The sequence below is a fragment of the Petromyzon marinus genome, chromosome 73 (assembly GCF_048934315.1).
Source record: "Petromyzon marinus isolate PM22_M1 ecotype Great Lakes invasive population chromosome 73, UKy_Petmar_22M1.pri1.0, whole genome shotgun sequence".
NCBI classification, from domain to species: domain Eukaryota; kingdom Metazoa; phylum Chordata; class Hyperoartia; order Petromyzontiformes; family Petromyzontidae; genus Petromyzon; species Petromyzon marinus.
The window spans coordinates 8,905,448-8,931,759 of record NC_133739.1 but is presented as its reverse complement, the minus strand read 5'-3'; the positions used below and the strand labels follow the sequence as shown (position 1 = coordinate 8,931,759).

The 26,312-nt window shown below is 46.1% G+C and overlaps 2 protein-coding genes across 3 annotated transcripts in view; both read left to right on the top strand.

The window, feature by feature from the left end:
- The first annotated feature begins 5,652 nt into the window (after positions 1-5,652).
- LOC142907003 (uncharacterized) lies at positions 5,653-16,944 on the top strand. Its single transcript, XM_076055899.1, has 3 exons — positions 5,653-7,168; positions 7,946-8,087; positions 15,032-16,944. The coding sequence occupies exons 1-3, from the start codon at positions 5,697-5,699 to the stop codon at positions 16,502-16,504; spliced, it is 3,087 nt and encodes a 1,028-aa protein (XP_075912014.1). The 5' UTR covers positions 5,653-5,696; the 3' UTR covers positions 16,505-16,944.
- Positions 16,945-19,851: 2,907 nt separating this feature from the next.
- LOC142907032 (uncharacterized) overlaps positions 19,852-26,312 on the top strand; it is a 40,809-nt gene continuing 34,348 nt past the window's right edge. Inside the window, exons 1-2 of one of the 2 annotated variants that reach the window (XM_076055961.1) lie at positions 19,852-20,003; positions 20,412-20,439. In XM_076055961.1, the coding sequence (XP_075912076.1) occupies positions 19,922-20,003; positions 20,412-20,439 (110 nt within the window). In that variant the 5' untranslated portion in view covers positions 19,852-19,921. Of the gene's footprint in view, positions 20,004-20,370; positions 20,956-26,312 lie in introns of those variants that run through there. The other variant, XR_012930622.1, reaches the window with a different exon arrangement.

The following is a 26,312-nucleotide window of genomic DNA, read 5'->3' as shown; positions in this document are numbered from 1 at the left end:
GGGATCGCGGGATCGAGACGAGGCTGAGCTTGTTCATATCCGTGTACATCGATGTCCCACATTGCTTACACGGACACACCACACACAATGAAATAAATAGAAACTAGAACGACTTAATTCCGGGGATGGGCAAAGATTGAGGAATCTCTTTCAATGGAGCGAGTTAAGTTTGTGTTCGATTCAACAACTCTCTGTCCGTCTGTGTCTCTGTTCCCCTCTGTGTCTGTCTCTCGCTGACTGTGTCTCTGTCGTCTCTGTATCTTTATTTCTGTTTTCTTCTTGTCTGTGTCTGTCCACCTCTCTCTCTCTTGTCAGTCTCTGTGTGTGTCTCTATCAGCGTCTTTCCAACCGTATTCAACTACCGCCAGTAGCAACATGCGCCCATTCAACTTTCACGGGCCCACGACTGCACGCGACTCAAACGTGCTCCGAGTCTCTGTGTGTACGTTGAACTTAATTCGCACCGTACGTAGCCAACCATGCTAATCTGTGGGTCTCTCTGTGTGTGAGTCTCTGTGTGTATCTGGAACTTCTTTCGCACCGTACGTAGCCAACCATGCTAATCTGTGGGTCTCTCTGTGTGCGAGTCTCTGTGTGTATCTGGAACTTCTTTCGCACCGTACGTAGCCGACCATGCTAATCTGTGGGTCTCTCTGTGTGTGAGTCTCTGTGTGCGTTGAACTTCTTTCGCACCGTACGTAGCCAACCATGCTAATCTGAGGGTCTCTCTGTGTGTGAGTCTCTGTGTGTATCTGGAACTTATTTCGCACCGTACGTAGCCGAACCTGCACAGGAGGAGCGGCTGTTATCTGTGGAGCTGTTGGCTGGGTACCATCTGTCAGCGGGAGCGAGAGACGATGAAGCTCCCAAGCATTTCACTACGTTACCAACATCATATTTTCACTCATAAGTCGCTTGCCTAATTGTGTCTTTCTTATCGAATCTCATCTCAAACAATCGAAGGACGCCTCCCCCTAAGTGGCAGCTGCCCCTGTGTGGCACAAGGTGGCCCTGCACCGGCCTGCACGTGGACATGAGTCTGTCGGTAGGGGGCGATCATTGACGCGCCATCTCCGTTGTGTGGTTTCTGGATAATGTTTGGAATCGCCACAATTTTGACCGTGACACCGACATGCAATGACCTGTGCGTCGTGAATGACACAACGCTATGTTTTTACATCTGCCGTGAAGCAGACTGCGCACATTGTGGTGCATGCTACTGGGGTAGCCAGGTGTGCTTGTCGGATTTGAACCTTGAACCTCTGCAATAAATAGAGAATGCACTACCATATTCTTGGTTCTTTCGGTAAAGTCACGTAAATAGAAAACAAAAATTGGAAAATAATAAATTGATGAAAAGATGCCATTTGTCGACTGACTGAGATGACTGTGCCCACCACAGTGCACACACACACAGTGTACACACACACAGTGTACACACACACACAGTGTACACACACACAGTATACAAACACAGTGTGTACACACACACACACAGTGTGTGTGTGTACACACACACAGTGTACACACGCACAGTGTACACACACAGTGTGTACACACACAGTGTACACACACACACAGTGTACACACACACACAGTGTACACACACACAGTATACAAACACAGTGTGTACACACACACACAGTGTGTGTGTGTACACACACACAGTGTACACACACACAGTGTACACACACAGTGTACACACACACACAGTGTACACACACACAGTATACAAACACAGTGTGTACACACACACACACAGTGTGTGTGTGTACACACACACAGTGTACACACGCACAGTGTACACACACAGTGTGTACACACACAGTGTACACACACACAGTGTACACACACACAGTGTGTGTACACACACACTGTGTGTACGTACACACACTGTGTGTGCACACACACAGTGTACACACACACAGTGTACACACACACAGTGTACACACACCCAAGTGGTCTCTGTTCAAGGGAGGGAGCAATGGAAAATGAATCTAAATCAACATAAAATCCAACCCCTCTCTGTGACGTCACCACTCAGCGTTACCTCATCGGAGTGAAACGCCAGGGGGAGGTGTACCTCTCTAGTGACGTCATGTCACCAAGGTGTTCACCCCATCCCGTTCAAGGTGCCCTTGAACGTGACGTCGCCTCTGCCTGGGTCGCCATTTTCTGTTCAAGTAGAATCCATATTTGGGCAAGGCCACGCCCAGTGAATGGCGGCTCATTAACATAATCTATTCACGTACGGAGCCGCTCATTGTGGGAGGGGAGTGTTATCGTCCCCCACAAGTGACGTCATGTCACCTCTTGCTGCCGCGTGACGTCACGGGATAACAGGAAGCTGCTGCTCCGCCCGTGCACTGAATTTCGAGGTGAGAAATTCTCACCGCGGTTGTGGTTGTTGTGGTGGTGGTTGTTGTGGTGGTGGTTGTTGTGGTGGTGGTTGTTGTTTACCGAGGTAGAGCCTCGCTCTCTCTCGTAGGGGTGTCAATTGAGTAGCAGCGAGCATGGAAGCGATGTCCAGGTTGCAACTTTACAGCGCGGGGCCTAGCCACGCGGAGCCTTGCCTCCTGCCCTCGCCTGGTCGCGTTTGCTTCAATTATCTCGCTTAAGTTTAATTTGTCTTCATGCGGCTCGCCACTTTGTCACTTTGTTTTACTTTTAAATATTCACGCGGTTTTTATTTCTATTTTTTTTTACACCAGGCCAAGCCCACTTGAGCTGCTGTACCGCTTTTTGTTTTCAGAAGCGACCTGCCCACAACACAACACAAGGTGAGGCTCCTCAACAGCGTGGCGGTGTTCACTCTGGACGCGTGGCGGTGTTCACTCTGGACGCGTGGCGGTGTTCACTCTGGACGCGTGGCGGTGTTCACTCTGGACGCGTGGCGGTGTTCACTCTGGACACGTGGCGGTGTTCACTCTACTTGGTGGAGTGAGGGAGCATGAATTCTGTGCAGGTGAAGGTGGCCAGGCGTGGGTCTGGACACACCACCACCTGTGAACCGTGCCAGTGTGTGACAGTGGTGGAGCCAGTGGGGGTGGGGTAGGCACGTGCCCCCCAACGATCCGATCGAAATCCCTAATTTCGATAGGATCATTGCGGTTTATTAGTGACTAGCTTCACTACCCGGCTTCGCCCGGGACTTGGATTCTTGTCTTGGATAAATTTCATATTCCCTTATATTTCACTGAAAAACCCTTAAAAATGTTGATGCTTGCGAGAAAGAAAAAAGGCGAAACAAATCTAGTTACCTAAATCGGATGTTTTCACTCGAGGAAATTTTACCTTAATCCACTTCTACGCAAGGTCGATTTTGGCCACTCGGGAAGGGAATAATGACGTGGTGAGCTGAAAATAGTCGCGTTCACTTAGAAATTCCAAACGGCATAAGCTGTGAAAATTTCACGACGCCAGAGCTCAGCGTTGGGAGAGGTTTTTGCTGCTTCACACAAACAAACAGATGTAATGTTCTGCTTCATATTTAAGATAGCAGTTCTACCCATTCTTCGCACGGAGGATATGTATTGAAACTCCGAGAAACCAATGGCTTCATCGGCCAGGAGCGAAGCGCCACCTAAAATCTCCCGGCACGCTGTTAACAGCCCTCTCTGTGCTGCCAAATACATCTTTCCCTGGATGTTCTTCCCTGTGTATGTATCTCTGCTGCCTTGTACCTCGTATCTGTTCACTCTGTCTATGCTGGTTTGTTCAACCCGGAGGATGACCACGAAATTTAGCAGTCTTCTGAAATTCGTGGTCTACCATGGAAGTGTCTAACTGTGTTGTTGGCCTACTGGTTTTGCATCACGTAATTTTTCTTGGGTTTTGTTGCGTTCTCGTCTCTCATCTTCTTGTTGTATTTGCCTCCGTGCAGTTTAACGCTCTCTATGTGTTGCGTTGATGTCACCCTATGTGCTCCCTCGCTATTTGTTTTTTTACACCTGATGATGATCGCTTGTGTTGCGTTCGAAACGTCGTGATTTATTTTAATATAACTTTATTATATTTCTACATACGTGACTTTACCGAAAAAAATAATGGGTAATTTACGCAGTCACGAAAGCTTCAATTCTATATTCATTGCAGAGCGCTTAACTCAGGTGTGTTGCGGGATGACGCCACAAACTTCATGGTCATACAAAATACAAAAGTCTATTTTTATACTTTTTTCATTGTGCACGGTATGGAACCTCTACCCACATGCCAAATTTCAGGTGTGTAGTATGTCGGGAAGTATGCTAAACATTTCTAACAGACACACACACACGTATCCACACATTTCCTTTCTATATATAGGCTAGCTTTACTACCCGGCTTTGCCCGGGACTTTGATTCTTGTCTTGGATTAAAACACGGTCTTCGCGGAGTGTTGGGTGGGGGGGTGTGCGTGACGTCAGCAGGCACACTGCGTAACGATGCCGCATAGGGTGACATCTCAGATATGACGGCTATTTTAATACTTTGTGCATTGTGTCCAGTCTGGAAGCTACCCACGTGCCAAATTTCCAGTTTGTGTTGCATGTCGGGAAGTATGCTGAACATTTCAAACAGACACACATTCACAAATTTCCCTTTCATAGTTATAGATAAATCAGCATTGTGCGACCCCCACTGCCACCGCGTGGCATATTATTACGTGCCAGGGACTCTATGAGAGGACAACAGTCCGTGTTCATAATTGGCAATAAGTAACGGCAAAGCTGTTACAAGCGACTCTTAGAATTGTGCGCAGTTGCGTATACAGTACACGACTTCCCTGAAGGCAAACACCTTCAGCGAGCGCGATGCCTTTCACAGGCGTCGAATGAAAAGCATAGGACAACTCCTTACTTACTAACAACTCCTGACTAACAACTCCTTACTTACTAACAACTCCTGACTAACAACTCCTTACTTACTAACAACTCCTGACTAACAACTCCTTACTTAGTAACAACTCCTTACTAACAACTCCTTACTTACTAACAACTCCTGACTAACAACTCCTTACTTCATAACAACTCCTTACTAATAACTCCTTACCAACAACTCCTTACTAACAGCTCCTTACTAATATCTCCTTACTAACAACTTCTTACTTACTAACAACTCCTATCAATTTCATTGCTGAAAGGAGCTACCCCCCCCCCTACCTGAATATCCTGGCTCTACCTCTGAGTGTGTGAAAGGGTCAAGTTTGTATTTGCAGTCAAGTCTATTAACTCTATTGAGCACGGAGGTTATATCAAAACAGTAGTTTATTTTTGTTTTCCTCTGCAACTCTTTGTAAGAATGTAGTCAGGAAGTTATCACAGCACACGTGCAGCTGAAGTCGGAACTGTTCATCCCAGCATTCAAGGACATCTGTGCCTGGCTTTCACACCTCTACGTTGCGATTGAACATTAATTTATGCATTTCTGCATAACACAAATAGTATTATTTTCAACACCCTTTGCTACGTCAGCTGAATTTAGCTTTCATAAATATTCCTTTTGAAGCAAGACATTCAAAATCATGTGCTCGGAGTTTTGGGTTAACGTTTATTTTTAAGATACGAGGGCTTCCAGGCACGTTTATGACCATTTGCCCTCTCATTGTGTGCCATAACAGCCCGTGTGATGAATTTGGGACACGTTTTCACTATAGACGTGTAAGTCACGTGTGACTGTATAAATGGATTCCTCTGTGCATCGATACTGACGTGTAGATGGTGTGGATATTCTTTTTGTCTGTCTGCAGCTGTCGCTTCCTCTGCAGAATTGGTCTGATGGAGCAAAGGCACTCGGCGCAGCTCGGTGCAAAAAGGCATCAATGCGACCGGTGTGCATACAGCACGGATAGTACTGCACATTTCACGTGGCACCAGAGAACCCACACGGGAGAGAAACCCTTCAAGTGCAATGTGTGTGGGAAGGCGTTTGCACAGTCACCAAATCTTTATGTACACCAGAGAACACACACGGGAGAGAAACCCTTCAAGTGCAGTGTGTGTGGGAAGGCGTTTGCACTGTCACCACATCTTCATGTACACCAGAGAACACACACGGGAGAGAAACCCTTCAAGTGCAGTGTGTGTGGGAAGGCGTTTTCACAGTCACCAAGTCTTCATGTACACCAGAGAACACACACGGGAGAGAAACCCTTCAAGTGCAGTGTGTGTGGGAAGGCGTTTGCACGTTCACAAAATCTTCATGTACACCAGAGAACACACACGGGAGAGAAACCCTTCAAGTGCAGTGTGTGTGGGAAGGCGTTTTCACATTCATCACATCTTCATGTACACCAGAGAACACACACGGGAGAGAAACCCTTCAAGTGCAGTGTGTGTGGGAAGGCGTTTTCACAGTCACCAAATCTTCATGCACACCAGAGAACACACACGGGAGAGAAACCCTTCAAGTGCAGTGTGTGTGGGAAGGCGTTTTCACAGTCACAAAATCTTCATCTACACCAGAGAGCACACACGGGTGAGAAACCCTTCAAGTGCAGTATGTGTGGGAAGGCGTTTTCACAGTCACCAAGTCTTCAAGTACACCTGAGAACACACACGGGAGAGAAACCCTTCAAGTGCAGTGTGTGTGGGAAGGCGTTTTCAAAGTCACCACATCTTCATGTACACCAGAGAACACACACGGGAGAGAAACCCTTCAAGTGCAGTGTGTGTGGGAAGGCGTTTTCACATTCACCACATCTTAATGTACACCAGAGAACACACACAGGAGAGAAACCCTTCAAGTGCAGTGTGTGTGGGAAGGCGTTTGCACAGTCATCACATCTTAATGTACACAAGAGAACACAGGAGCATCAGAAGATCCACAAGGAGTGGAGTCTGAAATCCGCTTGTGAAAGTCAAAGTGCCGCAATGAGCCCATCCCTCATGAAACAAGAACTGGAAGAAAATCCCAGCTTGGACACTTTTAAAGGTATCGAGGTGAAATTTGAAGAGGTGAAGGTGAAATGTGAAGAAGTGATGGTGAAGAGCGAAGAGGTGAGGGTAAAATGTGAAGATGAAGATTCAACTCCAAAATCGGACCTTCACATCGATGGAGGCAACGTGAAGCAGGAGGAGAATTCTGACTGTGAGGCAGAGCGAGGCAACTCCCAGCAGTTTGTGGAAGTGGAGGTGTGGGTGGACTTCCTCCGAGACAATACAAAGTCAAATGGAGACGCAGTAGATATGTAAGCTTGAGACGATGTCACTCCAATAGATGCACCTTTGTCACAGGCCTTTAATGACAAGAATGTGAAGTTGAACACTCGATTCCTAGGTTCAACCTGCAGGGTCAGAGCGGCCAGTCTTTGTGGACCTGTGGGTTGCGTAGATCTCTAACCATGAGCGAGAGCCAATAAGCTCCCAAGCAATCACAAGGTTCTAATAATTCCATTTATATGGTGCTTGCTTATTCGCCTCTGGCAATTCGGAGTGTTGTGTTATATCTAGTCTCAAACACTCGAAGAGCACCCCCAAGTAGCAGCTGCCCCTGTGTGGTACAAGGTGGTGGCCCTGCACCGGCCTGCATGTAGACAAGAGCCTGTCAGTAGGGGGCGATGGTTGATATGGCATCTCAGTTGTGGAGTTTGTAGGTAATATTTAGAATTTGATCAATTTTGACCCAGACGCCAGCATGCAATGGCCTACTCGTTTTTGAATGGCGCAATAGTATGTTGTACATACACTGTTAAGCGTATTTTAAAAAAATGGCTTCTTGTTAGTACGATGTAACCTGATGCAGTATATTTCACTGCAGTAATTCAATTTTGTTAATATGCCTGTCAATAATTTAGAATTAATACTTGTCTGATTGTGTGCGTACATGTAACATTGTCTATAAGGGTCAAACATTGAATAAGTGATGTTAGGACAAAGTGTGTGTTTTGGAAGTAACCTGTACACTTAACTCAGGAGAGACTCATTGTTCTTGTGATACAGGTCAAAGGGTATTTTTGTGCTTTCAGGAAGCATCTCCCTCTGGAGCAACTCATTGTCTTTGAAATAGGGAGCACACTCGGATCATTAATCAGTTACAAGGCATACCACTCAAAGGTTACACATAGAGGAGATACATTCTCTACAACACGAATTGTAATTTTGTATTACGTGTTGACGTAGATTTTGTCGAATTAGGACGTGAAATGCTCCTTGCTGATTAACGTCTGGATGTTCACAACCAAGGGCTTGAAGCAAGCCTGACTGCCTGCGGTGCGCCTCACAACCATTTACGGCCTTGGGCCAGGAAAGTCACGGAAGAAATTGCACACGAACGACGTCTCCACGCAAGCACCCGATGCTCCGTTTTGAAGTTTGAAAATGAAACAACTTTGAATTGTGTTATGTTTTTAATTAGATTATTGTATTTCTTCATTAAAAGCTTCTTAATTGAAACAGATATTTCGCGTGAATTTTCTCTCGTCGTTAAGTAGATGGCCTTGCCTGGGGTTCGGTTCGATGCGGACTTTCACCTGGTTGGGATCGCGGGATCGAGACGAGGCTGAGCTTGTTCATATCCGTGTACATCGATGTCCCACATTACTTACATGGACACACCACACACATTGAAATAAATAGAAACTAGAACGACTTAATTCCGGGGATGGGCAAAGATTGAGGAATCTGTTCCAATGGAGCGAGTTAAGTTTGTGTTCGATTCAACATCTCTCTGGCCGTCTGTGTCTCTGTTGCCCTCTGTGTCTCTCTCTCTCGCTGACTGTGTCTCTGTATCTTTATTTCTGTCTTCCTCTTGTCTCTGTCTGTCCACCTCTCTCTCTCTCTTGTCAGTCTCTGTGTGTGTCTCTATCAGCGTCTTTCCAACCGTATTCAACTACTGCCAGTAGCAACATGCGCCCGTTCAACTTTCATGGGCCCACGACTGCACGCAACTCAAACTTGCTCCGAGTCTCTGTGTGTATCTGGAACTTCTTTCGCACCATACGTAGCGAACCATGCTAATCTGTGGGTCTCTGTGTGTGAGTCTCTGTGTGTTTCTGGAACTTCTTTCTCACCGTACGTAGCCAACCATGCTAATCTGTGGGTCTCTCTGTGTGTGAGTCTCTGTGTGTATCTGGAACTTCTAACGCACCGTACGTAGCCAACCATGCTAATCTGTGGGTCTCTCTGTGTGTGAGTCTCTGTGTGTATCTGGAACTTATTTCGCACCGTACGTAGCCAACCATGCTAATCTGTGGGTCTCTCTGTGTGTGAGTCTCTGTGTGTATCTGGAACTTCTTTCGCACCGTACGTAGCCGAACCTGCACAGGAGGAGCGGCTGGTATCTGTGGAGCTGTGGGCTGGGTACCATCTGTCGGCGGGAGCGAGAGACGATGAAGCTCCCAAGCATTTCACTACGTTACCAACATCATATTTGCACGCATAAGTCGCTTGCCTAATTGTGTGTTTCGTATCGAATCTCATCTCAAACAATCGAAGGACGCCTCCCCCTAAGTGGCAGCTGCCCCTGTGTGGCACAAGGTGGCCTTGCACCGGCCTGCACGTGGACATGAGTCTGTCGGTAGGGGGCGATCATTGACGCGCCGTCTCCGTTGTATAGTTTCTGGATAATGTTTGGAATTGCCACAATTTTGACCGTGACACCGACATGCAACGACCTGTGCGTCGTGAATGACACAACGCTATGTTTTTACATCTGCCGTGAAGCAGACTGCGCACATTGTGGTGAATGTTACTGGGGTAGCCAGGTGTGCCTGTCGGATTTGAACATTGAACCTCTGCAATAAATAGAGAATGCGCTACCATATTGTTGGTTCTTTCGGTAAAGTCACGTAGATAGAAAACAAAAATGAAGATAAAAACAGCGTTTATTTTTATTTAAATTGCAATTATTTTTTTTCTTTAATATCACATTTTTTTTACGCGACTTTACCGAAAGAACCCAAGAATATGAATTCCTGCCAGTCACGAAAGTTTTAAGTCAAAATAGAATGCACCACCAACTCGGCTCGCGTCAATCTGCGTGGAGGCGTGGGGGGGCCTGAGAGAGTTTCTCACCGGCGCAGAACTTCCAGGCAGAGGGCTCCACGCAGCTTCGTGCGGAGCGACAGGCCAGGTAGCTCCCACACAGCGTGGCGCCGCCGATTAACATTTATATTGTTGGTTCTTTCGGTAAAGTCACGTAGATAGAAAATAACAAAAACATTGGAAAATAATAAATTGATGAAAAGTTGCCATTTGTCGACTGAGATGACTGTGCCCACCACAGTGTACACACACACACAGTGTACACACACACACAGTGTACACACACACACAGTGTACACACACACACACAGTGTACACAGTGTACACACACACACAGTGTACACACACACAGTGTACACACACACAGTGTACACACAGTGTAAACACACTGTACATACAGTGTACACACACACAGTGTACACACACACAGTGTACACACAGTGTACACACACACAGTGTACACACACACACAGTGTACACACACACAGTGTACACACAGTGTACACACACACACAGTGTACACACACAGTGTACACACACAGTGTGCACACACACACACTGTGTACTAACACAGTGTACACACACAGTGTACACACACACACAGTGTACACACACAGTGTACACACACACACAGTGTACCCACACATTGTACAAACACACAGTGTGTACACACACCCACTGTGTACACACACAGTGTACAAACACACACAGTGTACACACACACTGTGTACACACACACTGTGTACACACACATTGTGTACACACACAGTGTGTACACACACACAGTGTACACACACACACACAGTGTACACACACACACAGTGTACACACACACACACAGTGTACACACACACACACAGTGTACACAAACACACACACAGTGTACACACACACACAGTGTACACACACACACAGTGTACATACACTCATTGTACACACACCCAAGTGGTCTCTGTTCAAGGGAGGGAGCAATGGAAAATGAATCTAAATCAACTTAAACTTCAACCCCTCTCTGTGACGTCACCACTCACCATAACCTCATCGGCGTGAAACGCCAGGGGGATGTGTACCTCGTTAGTGACGTCATGTCACCAAGGTGTTCACCCCACCCCGTCCAAGGCGCCCTTGAACGTGACGTCACCTCTGCCTGGGTCGCTGCCGTTTTCTGTTGAAGTAGAATCATATTTGGGCAAGGCCACGCCCAGTGACTGGCGGCTGATTAACATAATATATTCACGTACGGAGCCGCTCATTGTGGGAGCGGAGTGTTATCGTTCCCCACAAGTGACGTCATGTCACCTCTTGCTGCCGCGTGACGTCACGAGATAACAGGAAGCCGCTGCTCCGCCTGTGCACTGAAATCCGAGGTGAGAAATTATCATCGCGGTTGTGGTGGTTGTTGTTGTGGTGGTTCTGGTGGTTGTTGTTTACCGAGGTAGAGCCTCGCTCTCTCTCTCGTAGGGATGTCAATTGAGTAGCAGCGAGCATGGAAGCGATGTCCAGGTTGCAACTTTACAGCGCGGGGCCTAGCCACGCGGGGCCTTGCCTCCTGCCCTCGCCTGGTCGCGTTTGCTTCAATTATCTCGCTTAAGTTTAATTTGTCTTCAGGCGGCTCGCCACTTTGTCACTTTGTTTTACTTTTAAATATTCACGCGGTTTTTATTTATTTTTATTTTTTACACCAGGCTAAGCCCGCTTGAGCTACTGTTCCGCTTTTTGTTTTCAGAAGCGACCTGCCCACAACACAACACAAGGTGAGGCTCCTCAACAGCGTGGCGGTGTTCACTCTGGACGCGTGGCGGTGTTCACTCTGGACGCGTGGCGGTGTTCACTCTGGACGCGTGGCGGTGTTCACTCTGGACGCGTGGCGGTGTTCACTCTAGACGCGTGGCGGTGTTCACTCTGGACGCGTGGCGGTGTTCACTCTAGACGCGTGGCGGTGTTCACTCTGGACGCGTGGCGGTGTTCACTCTACTTGGTGGAGTGAGGAAGCATGAATTCTGTGCAGGTGAAGGTGGCCAGGCGTGGGTCTGGACACACCACCACCTGTGAACCATGCCAGTGCGTGACAGTGGTGGAGCCAGTGGGGGTGGGGTAGGCACGTGCCCCCCAACGATCCGATCGAAATCCCTAATTTCGATAGGGTCATTGGGGTTTATTAGTAACTAGCTTCACTACCCGGCTTCGCCCGGGACTTAGATTCTTGTCTTGGATAAATTTCATATCCCTTATAGTTCACTGAAAAACCCTTAAAAATGTTGATGCTTGCGAGAAAGAAAAAAGGCGAAACAAATCAAGTTACCTAAATCGGATGTTTTCACTCAAGGAAATTTAACCTTAATCCACTTCTACGCAAGGTCGCTTTTGGCCACTCGGGAAGGGAATAATGACATGGCGAGCTGAAAATAGTCGCGTTCACTTAGAAATTCCAAACGGCATAAGCTGTTAAAATTTTCACGACGCCAGAAGTCAGCGTTGGAGAGGTTTTGCTGCTTCACACAAACAAACAGATGTAATGTTCCGCTTCATATTTAAGATAGCAGTTCTACCCGTTCTTCGCACGGAGGATATGTATTGAAACTCCGAGAAACCAATGGCTTCATCGGCCAGGAGCGAAGCGCCACCTGAAATCTCCCGGCACGCTGTTAACAGCCCTATCTGTGCTGCCAAATACATCTTTCCCTGGATGTTCTTCCCTGTGTATGTATCTCTGCTACCATGTACTTCGTATCTGTTCACTCTGTCTATGCTGGTTTGTTCAACCCGGAGGATGAACACGAAAGTTAGCAGTCTTCTGAAATTCGTGGTCTACCATGGAAGTGTCTAACTGTGTTGTTGGCCTACTGGTTTTGCATCACGTAATTTTTCTTAGGTTTTGTTGAGTTCTCGTCTCTCATCTTCTTGTTGTATTTGCCTCCGTGCAGTTTAACGCTCTCTCTGTGTTGCATTGATGTCACCCTATGTGCTCCCTCGCTATTTGTTTTTAACACCTGATGATGATCGCTTGTGTTGCGTTCGAAACGTCGTGATTTATTTCTATATAATTTTATTATATTTCTACATACGTGACTTTACCGAAAAAACCAATGAGTAATTTATGCATTCACGAAAGCTTCAATTCTATATTCATTGCAGAGCGCTTAACTCAGGTGTGTTGCGGGTTGACGTCACAAACTTCATGGTCATACAAAATACAAATGTCTATTTTTATACTTTTTTCATTGTGCACGGTATGGAACCTACCCACATGACAAATTTCAAGTGTGTAGCATGTTGGGAAGTATGCTAAACATTTCTAACAGACACACACACACGTATCCACACATTTCCCTTTTATATATAGGCTAGCTTTACTACCCGGCTTTGCCCGGGACTTTGATTCTTGTCTTGGATTAAAACACGGTCTTCGCGGAGTGTTGGTGGGGGGTATGCGTGACGTCAGCAGGCACACTGCGTAACGATGCCGCATAGGGTGACATCTCAGATATGACGGCTATTTTAATACTTTGTGCATTGTGTCCAGTCTGGAAGCTACCCACGTGCCAAATTTCCAGTTTGTGTTGCATGTCGGGAAGTATGCTGAACATTTTAAACAGACACACATTCACAAATTTCCCTTTTATAAATATAGATCAATCAGCATTGTGCGACCCCCCCCCCACTGCCACCGCGTGGCATATTATTACCTGCCAGGGACTCTATGAGAGGACAACAGTCCGTGTTCATAATTGGCAATAAGTAACGGCAAAGCTGTTACAAGGGACTCAGAATTGTGCGCAGTTGCGTATACAGTACACGACTTCCCCGAAGGCAAACACCTTCAGCGAGCGTGATGCCTTTCACACGCTTCGAATTAAAAGCATAGGACAACTCCTTACTTAGTAACAACTCCTGACTAACAACTCCTTATTTACTAACAACTCCTGACTAACAACTCCTTACTAACAACTCCTGACTAACAACTCCTTACTTAGTAACAACTCCTTACTAACAACTCCTTACTTAGTAACAACTCCTTACTAACAACTCCTTACTTAGTAACAACTCCTTACTAACAACTCCTTGCTTGCTAATACTCCTTACTAACAACTCCTTACTTCCTAACAACTCCTTACTAATAACTCCTTACTAACAACTCCTTACTTAATAACAACTATCATTTTTCATTGCTGAAAGGGGTTGCCCCCCTTATCTGAAAATCCTGGCTCCACCTCTGAGTGTGTGACAGGGTCAAGTTTGTATTTGAATATACTTAGCTCTTTCGGTAAAGTCACGTTGAAGGGAAACTAAAATAATAAAATATATATAAAACACCTTCAGCGAGCACGATGCCTTTCACACGCGTTGAATAAAAACCATAGGACAAGTCCTTACTTAGTAACAACTCCTGACTAACAACTCCTTACTAATAACTCCTTACCAACAACTCCTTACTAACACCTCCTATCATTTTATTGTTTCCCTTCAACGTGACTTTACCGAAAGAGCTAAGAATATGAATTACTGCAGTCACGAAAGCTTTAAATCAAAATTTGTATTTGCAGTCAAGTCTATTAACTCTATTGAGCACGGAGGTTATATCAAAACAGTAGTTTATTTTTGTTTTCCTCTGCAACTCTTTGTAAGAATGTAGTCAGGAAGTTATCACAGCACACGTGCAGCTGAAGTCGGAACTGTTCATCCCAGCATTCAAGGACATCTGTGCCTGGCTTTCACACCTCTACGTTGTGATTGAACATTAATTTATGCATTTCTGCATAACACAAATAGTATTATTTTCAACACCCTTTGCTACGTCAGCTGAATTTAGCTTTCATAAATATTCCTTTTGAATCCAGACAGCCGAAATTATGTGCTCGGAGTTTTGGGTTAACATTCATTTTGAAGATACAAGGGCTTCGAGGCACGTTTATGACCATTTGGCCTCTCATTGTGTGCCATAACAGCCCGTGTGATGAATTTGGGACACGTTTTCACTATATCATGAATATATGAATAAGTATAGACGTGTAAGTCACATGTGACTGTATGAATGCATTCCGCTGTGCATCGATACTGACGTGTAGATGGTGTGGATATTCTTTTTTTCTGCCTTCAGCTGTCGCTTCCTCTGCAGAATTGTTCTGATGGAGCAAAGGCACTCGGCACAGCTCGGTGCAAAAAGGCAACAATGCGACCGGTGTGCATACAGCACGGATAGTACTGCACATTTCACATGGCACCAGAGAACCCACACGGGAGAGAAACCCTTCAAGTGCAGTGTGTGTGGGAAGGCGTTTGCACAGTCACAAAATCTTCATGTACACCAGAGAACACACACGGGAGAGAAACCCTTCAAGTGCAGTGTGTGTGGGAAGGCGTTTGCATGTTCACAAAATCTTCATGTACACCAGAGAACACACACGGGAGAGAAACCCTTCAAGTGCAGTGTGTGTGGGAAGGCGTTTTCACATTCACCACATCTTCATGTACACCAGAGAACACACACGGGAGAGAAACCCTTCAAGTGCAGTGTGTGTGGGAAGGCGTTTTCACAGTCACCAAGTCTTCATGCACACCAGAGAACACACACGGGAGAGAAACCCTTCAAGTGCAGTATGTGTGGGAAGGCGTTTTCACAGTCACCACATCTTCATGTACACCAGAGAACACACACGGGAGAGAAACCCTTCAAGTGCAGTATGTGTGGGAAGGCGTTTTCACAGTCACCAAGTCTTCAAGTACACCTGAGAACACACACGGGAGAGAAACCCTTCAAGTGCAGTGTGTGTGGGAAGGCGTTTTCACAGTCACCACATCTTCATGAACACAAGATAACACACACGGGAGAGAAACCCTTCAAGTGCAGTATGTGTGGGAAGGCGTTTTCACAGTCACCAAGTCTTCAAGTACACCTGAGAACACACACGGGAGAGAAACCCTTCAAGTGCAGTGTGTGTGGGAAGGCGTTTTTAAAGTCACCACATCTTCATGTACACCAGAGAACACACACGGGAGAGAAACCCTTCAAGTGCAGCGTGTGTGGGAAGGCGTTTTCACAGTCACCACATCTTCATGTACACCAGAGAACACACACAGGAGATAAACCCTTCAAATGCGGTGTGTGTGGGAAGGCGTTTGCACAGTCACCACATCTTCATGTACACCAGAGAACACACAAGCATCAGAAGATCCACAAGGAGTGGAATCTGAAATCAGCTTGTGAAAGTCAAAGTGCCACAATGAGCCCATCCCTCATGAAACAAGAACCGGAAGAAAATCCCAGCTTGGACACTTTTAAAGGTATCGAGGTGAAATATGAAGAGGTGAAGGTGAAATGTGAAGAAGTGATGGTGAAGAGCGAAGAAGTGAGGGTAAAATGTGAAGATGAAGATTCAACTCCAAAATCGGACCTTCACATCGATGGAGGCAACGTGAAGCAGGAGGAGAATTCTGACTGTGAGGCAGAGCGAGGCAACTCCCAGCAGTTTGTGGAAGTGGAGGTGTGGGTGGACTTCCTCCGAGACATTACAAAGTCAAATGGAGACCCGGTAGATATGTAAGCTTGAGACGATGTCGCTCCAATAGATGCACCTTTGTCACAGGCCTTTAATGACAAGAATGAGAAGTTGAACACTCAATTCCTAGGTTCAACCTGCAGGGTCAGAGCGGCCAGTCTTTGTGAACCTGTGGGTTGCGTAGATCTCTAACCATGAGCGAGAGCCAATAAGCTTCCAAGCAATCACAAGGTTCTAATAATTCAATTTATATGGTGCTTGCTTAATCGCCTCTGGCAATTCGGAGTGTTGTGTTATAGCTAGTCTCAAACACTCGAAGAGCATCCCCAAGTAGCAGCTGCCCCTGTGTGGTACAAGGTGGTGGCCCTGCACCGGCCTGCATGTGGACAAGAACCTGTCAGTAGGGGGCGATGGTTGATGTGGCATGTCAGTTGTGGAGTTTGTAGGTAATGTTTAGAATTTGATAAATTTTGACCCAGACGCCAGCATGCAATGGCCTACTCGTTTTTGAATGGCGCAATAGTATGTTGTACATACACTGTTAAGCGTATTTTAAAAAAATAGCTTCTTGTTAGTACGATGTAACCTGATGCAGTATATTTCCCTGCAGTAATTCAATTTTGTTAATATGCCTGTCAATAATTTAGAATTAATACTTGTCTGATTGTGTGCGTACATGTAACATTGTCTATAAGGTTCAAACATTGAATAAGTGATGTTAGGACAAAGTGTGTGTTTTGGAAGTAACCTGTACACAACTCAGGAGAGACTCATTGTTCTTGTGATACAGGTCAAAGGATATTTTTGTGTTTTCAGGAAGCATCTCCCTCTGGAGCAACTCATTGTCTTTAAAATAGGGAGCACACTCGGATCATTCATCAGTTACAAGGCATACCACTCAAAAGTTACACGTAGAGGAGATACATTCTCTACAACACGAATTATAATTTTGTATTACGTGTTGACGTAGATTTTGTCGAACTAGGACGTGAAATGCTCCTTGCTGATTAACGTCTGGATGTTCACAACCAAGGGCTTGAAGCAAGCCTGACTGCCTGCGGTGCCCCTCACAACCATTTACGGCCTTGGGCCAGGAAAGTCACGGACAAAATTGCACACGAACGACGTCTCCACGCAAGCTCCCGATGCTCCGTTTTGAAGTTTGAAAATGAAAGAACTTTGAATTGTGTTATGTTTTCAATTAGATAATTGTATTTCTTCATTTTAAGCTTCTTAATTGAAATCGATATTTCGCGTGAATTTTCTCTCGTCGTTAAGTAGATGGCCTTGCCGGGGGTTTGGTTCGATGCGGACTTTCACCTGGTTGGGATCGCGGGATCGAGACGAGGCCGAGCTTGTTCATATCCGTGTACATCGATGTCCCACATTGCTTACACGGACACACCACACACAATGAAATTAATAGAAACTAGAACGACTTAATTCTGGGGATGGGCAAAGATTGAGGAATCTCTTTCAGTGGAGCGAGTTAAGTTTGTGTTCGATTCAACATCTCTCTGTCCGTCTGTGTCTCTGTTCCCCTCTGTCTCTCTCTTTCTCGCTGACTGTGTCTCTGTCTCTTTATCTTACTTTTTGTCTTCCTTTTGTTTGTGTCTGTCCACCTCTCTCTCTTGTCAGTCTCTGTGTGTGTCTCTATCAGCGTCTTTCCCACCGTATTCAACTACCGACAGTAGCAACATGCGCACGTTCAACTTTCACGGCCCACGACTGCACGCGACTCAAACTTGCTCCGAGTCTCTGTGTACGTGGAACTTATTTCGCACCGTACGTAGCCCAACATGCTAATCTGTGGGTCTCTCTGTGTGTGAGTCTCTGTGTGCATCTGGAACTTCTTTCGCACCGTACGTAGCCAACCATGCTAATCTGTGGGTCTCTCTGTGTGTGAGTCTCTGTGTGTATCTGGAACTTCTTTCGCACCGTACGTAGCCGAACCTGCACAGGAGGAGCGGCTGGTATCTGTGGAGCTGTGGGCTGGGTACCATCTGTCGGCGGGAGCGAGAGACGATGAAGCTCCCAAGCATTTCACTACGTTACCAACATCATATTTGCACTCATAAGTCGCTTGCCTAATTGTATGTTTCGTATCGAATCTCATCTCAAACAATCGAAGGACGCCTCCCCCTAAGTGGCAGCTGCCCCTGTGTGGCACAAGGTGGCCCTGCACCGGCCTGCACGTGGACATGAGTCTGTCGGTAGGGGGCGATCATTGACGCGCCATCTCCGTTGTGTAGTTTCTGGATAATGTTTGGAATTGCCACAATTTTGACCGTGACACCGACATGCAATGACCTGTGCGTCGTGAATGACACAACGCTATGTTTTTACATCTGCCGTGAAGCAGACTGCGCACATTGTGGTGAATGTTACTGGGGTAGCCAGGTGTGCTTGTCTGAGTTGAACCTTGAACCTCTGCAATAAATAGAGAATGCGCTACCATATTCTTGGTTCTTTCGGTAAAGTCACGTAGATAGAAAACAAAAATAAAGGGAAAAAACGCGTTTATTTATATTATTTAAATTGTCATTTTAATTTTGTCTTCAATGTAACATGTTTTTTTAATTTACGCGACTTTACCGAAAGAACCCAAGAATATGAATTCCTGCCAGTCACGAAAGTTTTAAGTCAAAATAAAATGCACCACCAACTCGGCTCGCGTCAATCTGCGTGGAGGCGTGGGGGGGCCTGAGAGAGTTTCTCACCGGCGCAGAACTTCCATGCAGAGGGCTCCACGCAGCTTCGTGCGGAGCGACAGGCCAGGTAGCTCCCACACAGCGTGGCGCAGCTGATTAACATTTATATTCTTGGTTCTTTCGGTAAAGTCACGTAGATAGAAAATAACAAAAACATTGGAAAATAATAAATTGATGAAAAGATGCCATTTGTCGACTGACTGAGATGACTGTGCCCACCACAGTGTACACACACACACAGTGTACACACACACACAGTGTACACACACACACTGTGTACACACACACAGTGTACACACACACACAGTGTACACACCCCCAAGGGGTCTCTGCTCAGGGAGGGAGCAATGGAAAATGAATATAAATCAACTTAAACTCCAACGCCTCTCTGTGACGTCACCACTCAGCATCACCTTATCGGCGTGAAATGCCAGGGGGAGGTGTACCTCGCTAGTGACGTCATGTCATCACGTTGTTCACCCCACTCCGTCCAAGGCGCCCTTGAACGTGACGTCACCTCTGCCTGGGCCCCTGCCGTTTTCTGTTCAAGTAGAATCCATATTTGGGCAAGGCCACGCCCAGTGACTGGCGGATCATTAACATAATTAATTCGTGAAAGCCTTTGCGATGGGTTCAGCACCCACGCCCCAGCCCTCTACATATGGGCCGGGGTCATTAACATAATATTTTCACATACGGAGCCGCTCATTGTGGGAGGGGTGTGGTACGTCACGCGGCAGCAGAAGGTGACATGACGTCATGTCACCTCCTGCTGCTGCGTGACGTCACGAGAAACAGGAAGTTGCTGCTCTGCCCGTGCACTAAATTCCGAGGTGAGAAATTCTCATCGCGGTTGTGGTGGTGGTGGTTGTTGTGGTGGTGGTTGTTATTGTGGTGGTTATTGTGGTGGTTATTGTGGTGGTGGTTGTTGTGGTGGTTGTTGTTTACCGAGGTAGAGCCTCGCTCTGTCTCGTAGGGATGTCAATTGAGTAGCAGCGAGCATGGAAGCGATGTCCAGGTTGCAACTTTACAGCGCGGGGCCTAGCCACGCGGGGCCTTGCCTCCTGCCCTCGCCTGATCGCGTTTGCTTCAATTATCTCGCTTAAGTTTAATTTGTCTTCAGGCGGCTCGCCACTTTGTCACTTTGTTTTACTTTTAAATATTCACGCGGTTTTTATTTATTTTTATTTTTTACACCAGGCCAAGCCCGCTTGAGCTGCTGTACCGCTTTTTGTTTTGAGAAGCGACCTGCCCACAACACAACACAAGGTGAGGCTCCTCAACAGCGTGGCGGTGTTCACTCTGGACACGTGGCGGTGTTCACTCTGGACGCGTGGCGGTGTTCACTCTGGACGCGTGGCGGTGTTCACTCTGGACGCGTGGCGGTGTTCACTCTGGACGCGTGGCGGTGTTCACTCTGGACGCGTGGCGGTGTTCACTCTGGACGCGTGGCGGTGTTCACTCTGGACGCGTGGCGGTGTTCACTCTAGACGCGTGGCGGTGTTCACTCTGGACGCGTGGCGGTGTTCACTCTGGACGTGTGGCGGTGTTCACTCTGGACGCGTGGCGGTGTTCACTCTGGACGTGTGGCGGTGTTCACTCTGGACGCGTGGCGGTGTTCACTCTGGACACGTGGCGGTGTTCACTCTTGACGCGTGGCGGTGTTCACTCTGGACGCGTGGCGGTGTTCACTCTACTTGGTGGAGTGAGGAAGCATGAATTCTGTGCAGGTGAAGGTGGCCAGGCGTTGCTCTGGACACACCACCACCTTTTGAACCATGCCAGTGCGTGACAGTGGTGGAGCCAGTGGGGGTGGGGTAGGCACGTGCCCCCCAACGATCCGATCGAAATCCCTAATTTCGATAGGATCATTGGGGTTTATTAGTAACTAGCTTCACTACCCGGCTTCGCCCGGGACTTGGATTCTTGTCTTGGATACATTTCATATCCCTTATATTTCACTGAAAAACCCTTAAAAATGTTGATGCTTGTGAGAAAGAAAAAAGGCGAAACAAATCAAGTTACCTAAATCGGATGTTTTCACTCGAGGAAATTTTACCTTAATCCACTTCTACGCAAGGTCGATTTTGGCCACTCGGGAAGGGAATAATGACGTGGCGAGCTGAAAATAGTCGCGTTCACTTAGAAATTCCAAACGGCATAAGCTGTGAAAATATCACGACGCCAGAGCTCAGCGTTGGGAGAGGTTTTTGCTGCTTCACACAAACAAACAGATGTAATGTTCTGCTTCATATTTAAGATAGCAGTTCTACCCGTTCTTCGCACGGAGGATATGTATTGAAACTCCGAGAAACCAATGGCTTCATCGGCCAGGAGCGAAGCGCCACCTAAAATCTCCCGGCACGCTGTTAACAGCCCTATCTGTGCTGCCAAATACATCTTTCCCTGGATGTTCTTCCCTGTGTATGTATCTCTGCTACCATGTACTTCGTATCTGTTCACTCTGTCTATGCTGGTTTGTTCAACCCGGAGGATGAACACGAAATTTAGCAGTTTTCTGAAATTCTTGGTCTACCAGGCAAGTGTCTAACTGTGTTGTTGTCCTACTGGTTTTGCATCACGTAATTTTTCTTAGGTTTGTTGAGTTCTCGTCTCTCATCTTCTTGTTGTATTTGCCTCCGTGCAGTTTAACGCTCTCTATGTGTTGCGTTGATGTCACCCTATGTGCTCCCTCGCTATTTGTTTTTAACACCTGATGATGATCGCTTGTGTTGCGTTCGAAACGTCGTGATTTATTTTAACGTAATTTTATTATATTTCTACATACGTGACTTTACCGAAAAAACCAATGAGTAATTTATGCATTCACGAAAGCTTCAATTCTATATTCATTGCAGAGCGTTTAACTCAGGTGTGTTGCGGGTTGACGCCACAAACTTCATGGTCATACAAAATACAAATGTCTATTTTTATACTTTTTTCATTGTGCACGGTATGGAACCTCTACCCACATGCCAAATTTCAGGTGTGTAGTATGTCGGGAAGTATGCTAAACATTTCGACCAGACACACACACACATGTATCCACACATTTCCATTTTATATATAGGCTAGCTTTACTACCTGGCTTTGCCCGGGACTTTGATTCTTGTCTTGGATTAAAACACTGTCTTCGCGGAGTGTTGGGTGGGGGGGTGTGCGTGACGTCAGCAGGCACACTGCGTAACGCTGCCGCATAGGGTGACATCTCAGATATGACGGCTATTTTAATACTTTGTGCATTGTGTCCAGTCTGGAAGCTACCCACGTGCCAAATTTCCAGTTTGTGTTGCATGTTGGCAAGTATGGTGGACATTTCAAACAGACACACATTCACAAATTTCCCTTTTATAATTAAAGATGAATCACCATTTTGCAACCTCCACTGCCACCGCGTGGCATATTATTACGTGCCAGGGACTCTATGAGAGGACAACAGTCCGTGTTCATAATTGGCAATAAGTAACGGCAAAGCAGTTACAAGCGACTCTTAGAATTGTGCGCAGTTGCGTATACAGTACACGACTTCCCTGAAGGCAAACACCTTCAGCGAGCGCGATGGGTTGAATAAAAAGCATTGGACAAGTCCTTGCTTAGTAACAACTCCTGACTTACAACTCCTTACTTACTAACAACTCCTTACTAACAACTCCTTGCTTACTAACAACTCCTTACTTACTAATAACTCCTTACATACTAACAACTATAATTTTTCATTGCTGAAAGGGGTTGCCCCCTCCCCCTACCTGAAAATCCTGGCTCCACCCCTGAGTGTGTGAAAGGGTCAAGTTTGTATTTGCAGTAAAGTCTATTAACTCTATTGGGCACGGAGGTTATATTAAAATAGTAGTTTATTTTTGTTTTCCTCTGCAACTCTTAGTAAGAATGTAGTCAGGAAGTTATCACAGCACACGTGCAGCTGAAGTCGGAACTGTTCATCCCAGCATTCAAGGACATCTGTGCCTGACTTTCACACCTCTAAGTTGCGATTGAACATTCATTTATGCATGTCTGCATAACACAAGTAGTATTATTTTCAACACCCTTTGCTATGTCAGCTGAATTTAGCTTTCATAAATATTCCTTTGGAAGCCAGACAGCCGAAATTGTGTGTTCGGGAGTTTTGGGTTAACATTCATTTTGAAGACACGAGGGCTTCCAGGCACGTTTATGACCATTTGCCCTCTAATTGTGTGCCATAACAGCCCGTGTGATGAATTTGGGACACGTTTTCACTATAACATGAATATATGAATAAGTATAGACGTGTGAGTCACGTGTGACTGTATGAATGCATTCCTCTGTGCATCGATACTGACGTGTAGATGGTGTGGATATTCTTTTTTTCTGTCTGCAGCTGTCGCTTCCTCTGCAGAATTGGTCTGATGGAGCAAAGGCACTCGGCGCGGCTCGGTGCATATAGCACGGATCGTCCTGCACATTTGAAATGGCACCAGAGAACACACACGGGAGAGAAACCCTTCAAGTGCAGTGTGTGTGGGAAGGCGTTTGCACAGTCATCAAATCTTAATGTACACCAGAGAACCCACACGGGAGAGAAACCCTTCAAGTGCAGTGTGTGTGGGAAGGCGTTTGCACAGTCACCAAATCTTCAAGTACACCAGAGAACCCACACGGGAGAGAAACCCTTCAAGTGCAGTGTGTGTGGGAAGGCGTTTTCAGATTCATCTCCTCTTGTAGCACACCGGAGAACACACACAGGAGAGAAACCCTTCAAGTGCAGTGTGTGTGGGAAGGCGTTTGCACAGTCACCAAGTCTTCATGTACACCAGAGAACACACACAGGAGAGAAACCCTTCAAGTGCAGTGTGTGTGGGAAGGCGTTTGCACATTCAGCAAGTCTTCATATACACCAGAGATCACACACGGGAGATAAACCCTTCAAGTGCAGTGTGTGTGGGAAGGCGTTTGCACAGTCACCAAGTCTTAATGTACACCAGAGAACACACACAGGAGAGAAACCCTTCAAGTGCAGTGTATGTGGGAAGGCGTTTGCACATTCATCAAGTCTTCATGTACACCAGAGAACACACACAGGAGATAAACCCTTCAAATGCGGTGTGTGTGGGAAGGCGTTTGCACAGTCACCACATCTTCATGTACACCAGAGAACACACAAGCATCAGAAGATCCACAAGGAGTGGAGTCTGAAATCGGCTTGTGAAAGTCAAAGTGCCGCAATGAGCCCATCCCTCATGAAACAAGAACCGGAAGAAAATCCCAGCTTGGACACTTTTAAAGGTATCGAGGTGAAATATGAAGAGGTGAAGGTGAAATGTGAAGAAGTGATGGTGAAGAGCGAAGAAGTGAGGGTAAAATGTGAAGATGAAGATTCAACTCCAAAATCAGACCTTCACATCGATGGAGGCAACGTGAAGCAGGAGGAGAATTCTGACTTTGAGGCAGAGCGAGGCAACTCCCAGCAGTTTGTGGAAGTGGAGGTGTGGGTGGACTTCCTCCGAGACATTACAAAGTCAAATGGAGACCTGGTAGATATGTAAGCTTGAGACGATGTCGCTCCAATAGATGCACCTTTGTCACAGGCCTTTAATGACAAGAATGAGAAGTTGAACACTCAATTCCTAGGTTCAACCTGCAGGGTAAAAGCGGCCAGTCTTTGTGAACCTGTGGGTTGCGTAGATCTCTAACCATGAGCGAGAGCCAATAAGCTTCCAAGCAATCACAAGGTTCTAATAATTCCATTTATATGGTGCTTGCTTAATCGCCTCTGGCAATTCGGAGTGTTGTGTTATATCTCGTCTCAAACACTCGAAGAGCACCCCCAAGTAGCAGCTGCCCCTGTGTGGTACAAAGTGGTGGCCCTGCACCGGCCTGCATGTGGACAAGAACCTGTCAGTAGGGGGCGATGGTTGATGTGGCATCTCAGTTGTGGAGTTTGTAGGTAACGTTTAGAATTTGATAAATTTTGACCCAGACGCCAGCATGCAATGGCCTACTCGTTTTTGAATGGCGCAATAGTATGTTGTACATTCACTGTTAAGCGTATTTGTAAAAAAAAATAGCTTGTTAGTACGATATAACCTGATGCAGTATATTTCACTGCAGTAATTCGATTTTGTTAATATGCCTGTCAATAATTGAGAATTGTTGCATATGAGCCTTTTCCAAAATTGATATTAACAATAATATTTGCCGTTATATATATTTTTTTAAACGATAAAAATTAATCAATAAAACCCGTAAGCCAGGCACACGAAAAACCAGATGTCGATCATAAACAGGCCATTAATAAATAAATAATAAAACTCTCGAGGCGAGGATGTTAGCAGCTATCTGCGAAGATCTCCAGATGAACAAGAGTTTGATGGGCCCTAAGGGAGGTCACCCAGAGGGAGCCCTCCGCAAGCCAGAAACGAGGACGCCCACGGGTTAAACCATATATATTTTTTCCTTTGTCATTAAAACAACGGTTAAAATTTAAAATGCAATAACAAGAATAAGCTAAAGTTAGCGGTCCTCGCGCTCACTCCAATTAATACCAGGCCACCAGATACATCAGTGAATTATTATCCAATGATTAATTTGCTATCAAATGATTTTCACCTTTAATACTTTTACTGTTAAAACAAAGCTTGGAGACAAAATACAGAGTCACATTCAAGGTTTTTGAGAAGGAATGAGACAACGGGCAAACTTGCGAAAGAGTTTAAACAATATCCCAAGCAACCCCGACCACCTTTGTCTCTCGCAGCGCGGAGAAGCAGGAACCACACCTTATCACAAGGGGCCATCTGGAGCTAGCCAGACGGGTTAATGAGAAAACACACAACAGTCAGCGAACACGTTTTTCAGTTAAAGAAGTGGCTACACATCAGTCACACATAAAAGTAAGAATAACGAGTTCACCTTACACGACATTCCATTATAGAACCTTACAGAACCAAGGGATATACATTCCAACAATCAAGAAACGGACCTCTTAAACTCGGGATGAAAATTATTTTTCTTTTTAATAATTCCATCGTAACAATGCGAACCTCGGTAAACCGAGAGTGGTGTCGGGAGGACGTAGTTACAAGCACGAGTCTTGGCGAACATGGGACCAAATGGTATTTGAGAAATATAAAGTCGAAAGTATAAAGAGATAGGTACTCCCGACC

Excerpts from the sequence above, each read along its gene's own strand:
- LOC142907003 (XM_076055899.1), top strand. The coding sequence starts at position 5,697 with ATGGTGTGGATATTCTTTTTGTCTGTCTGCAGCTGTCGCTTCCTCTGC. Across the intron at positions 7,169-7,945 it reads AATGGAGACGCAGTAGATAT|GAAGCATCTCCCTCTGGAGC; the intron begins GTAAGCTTGAGA and ends TTGTGCTTTCAG. Across the intron at positions 8,088-15,031 it reads GAATTGTAATTTTGTATTAC|GTGTGGATATTCTTTTTTTC; the intron begins GTGTTGACGTAG and ends GACGTGTAGATG.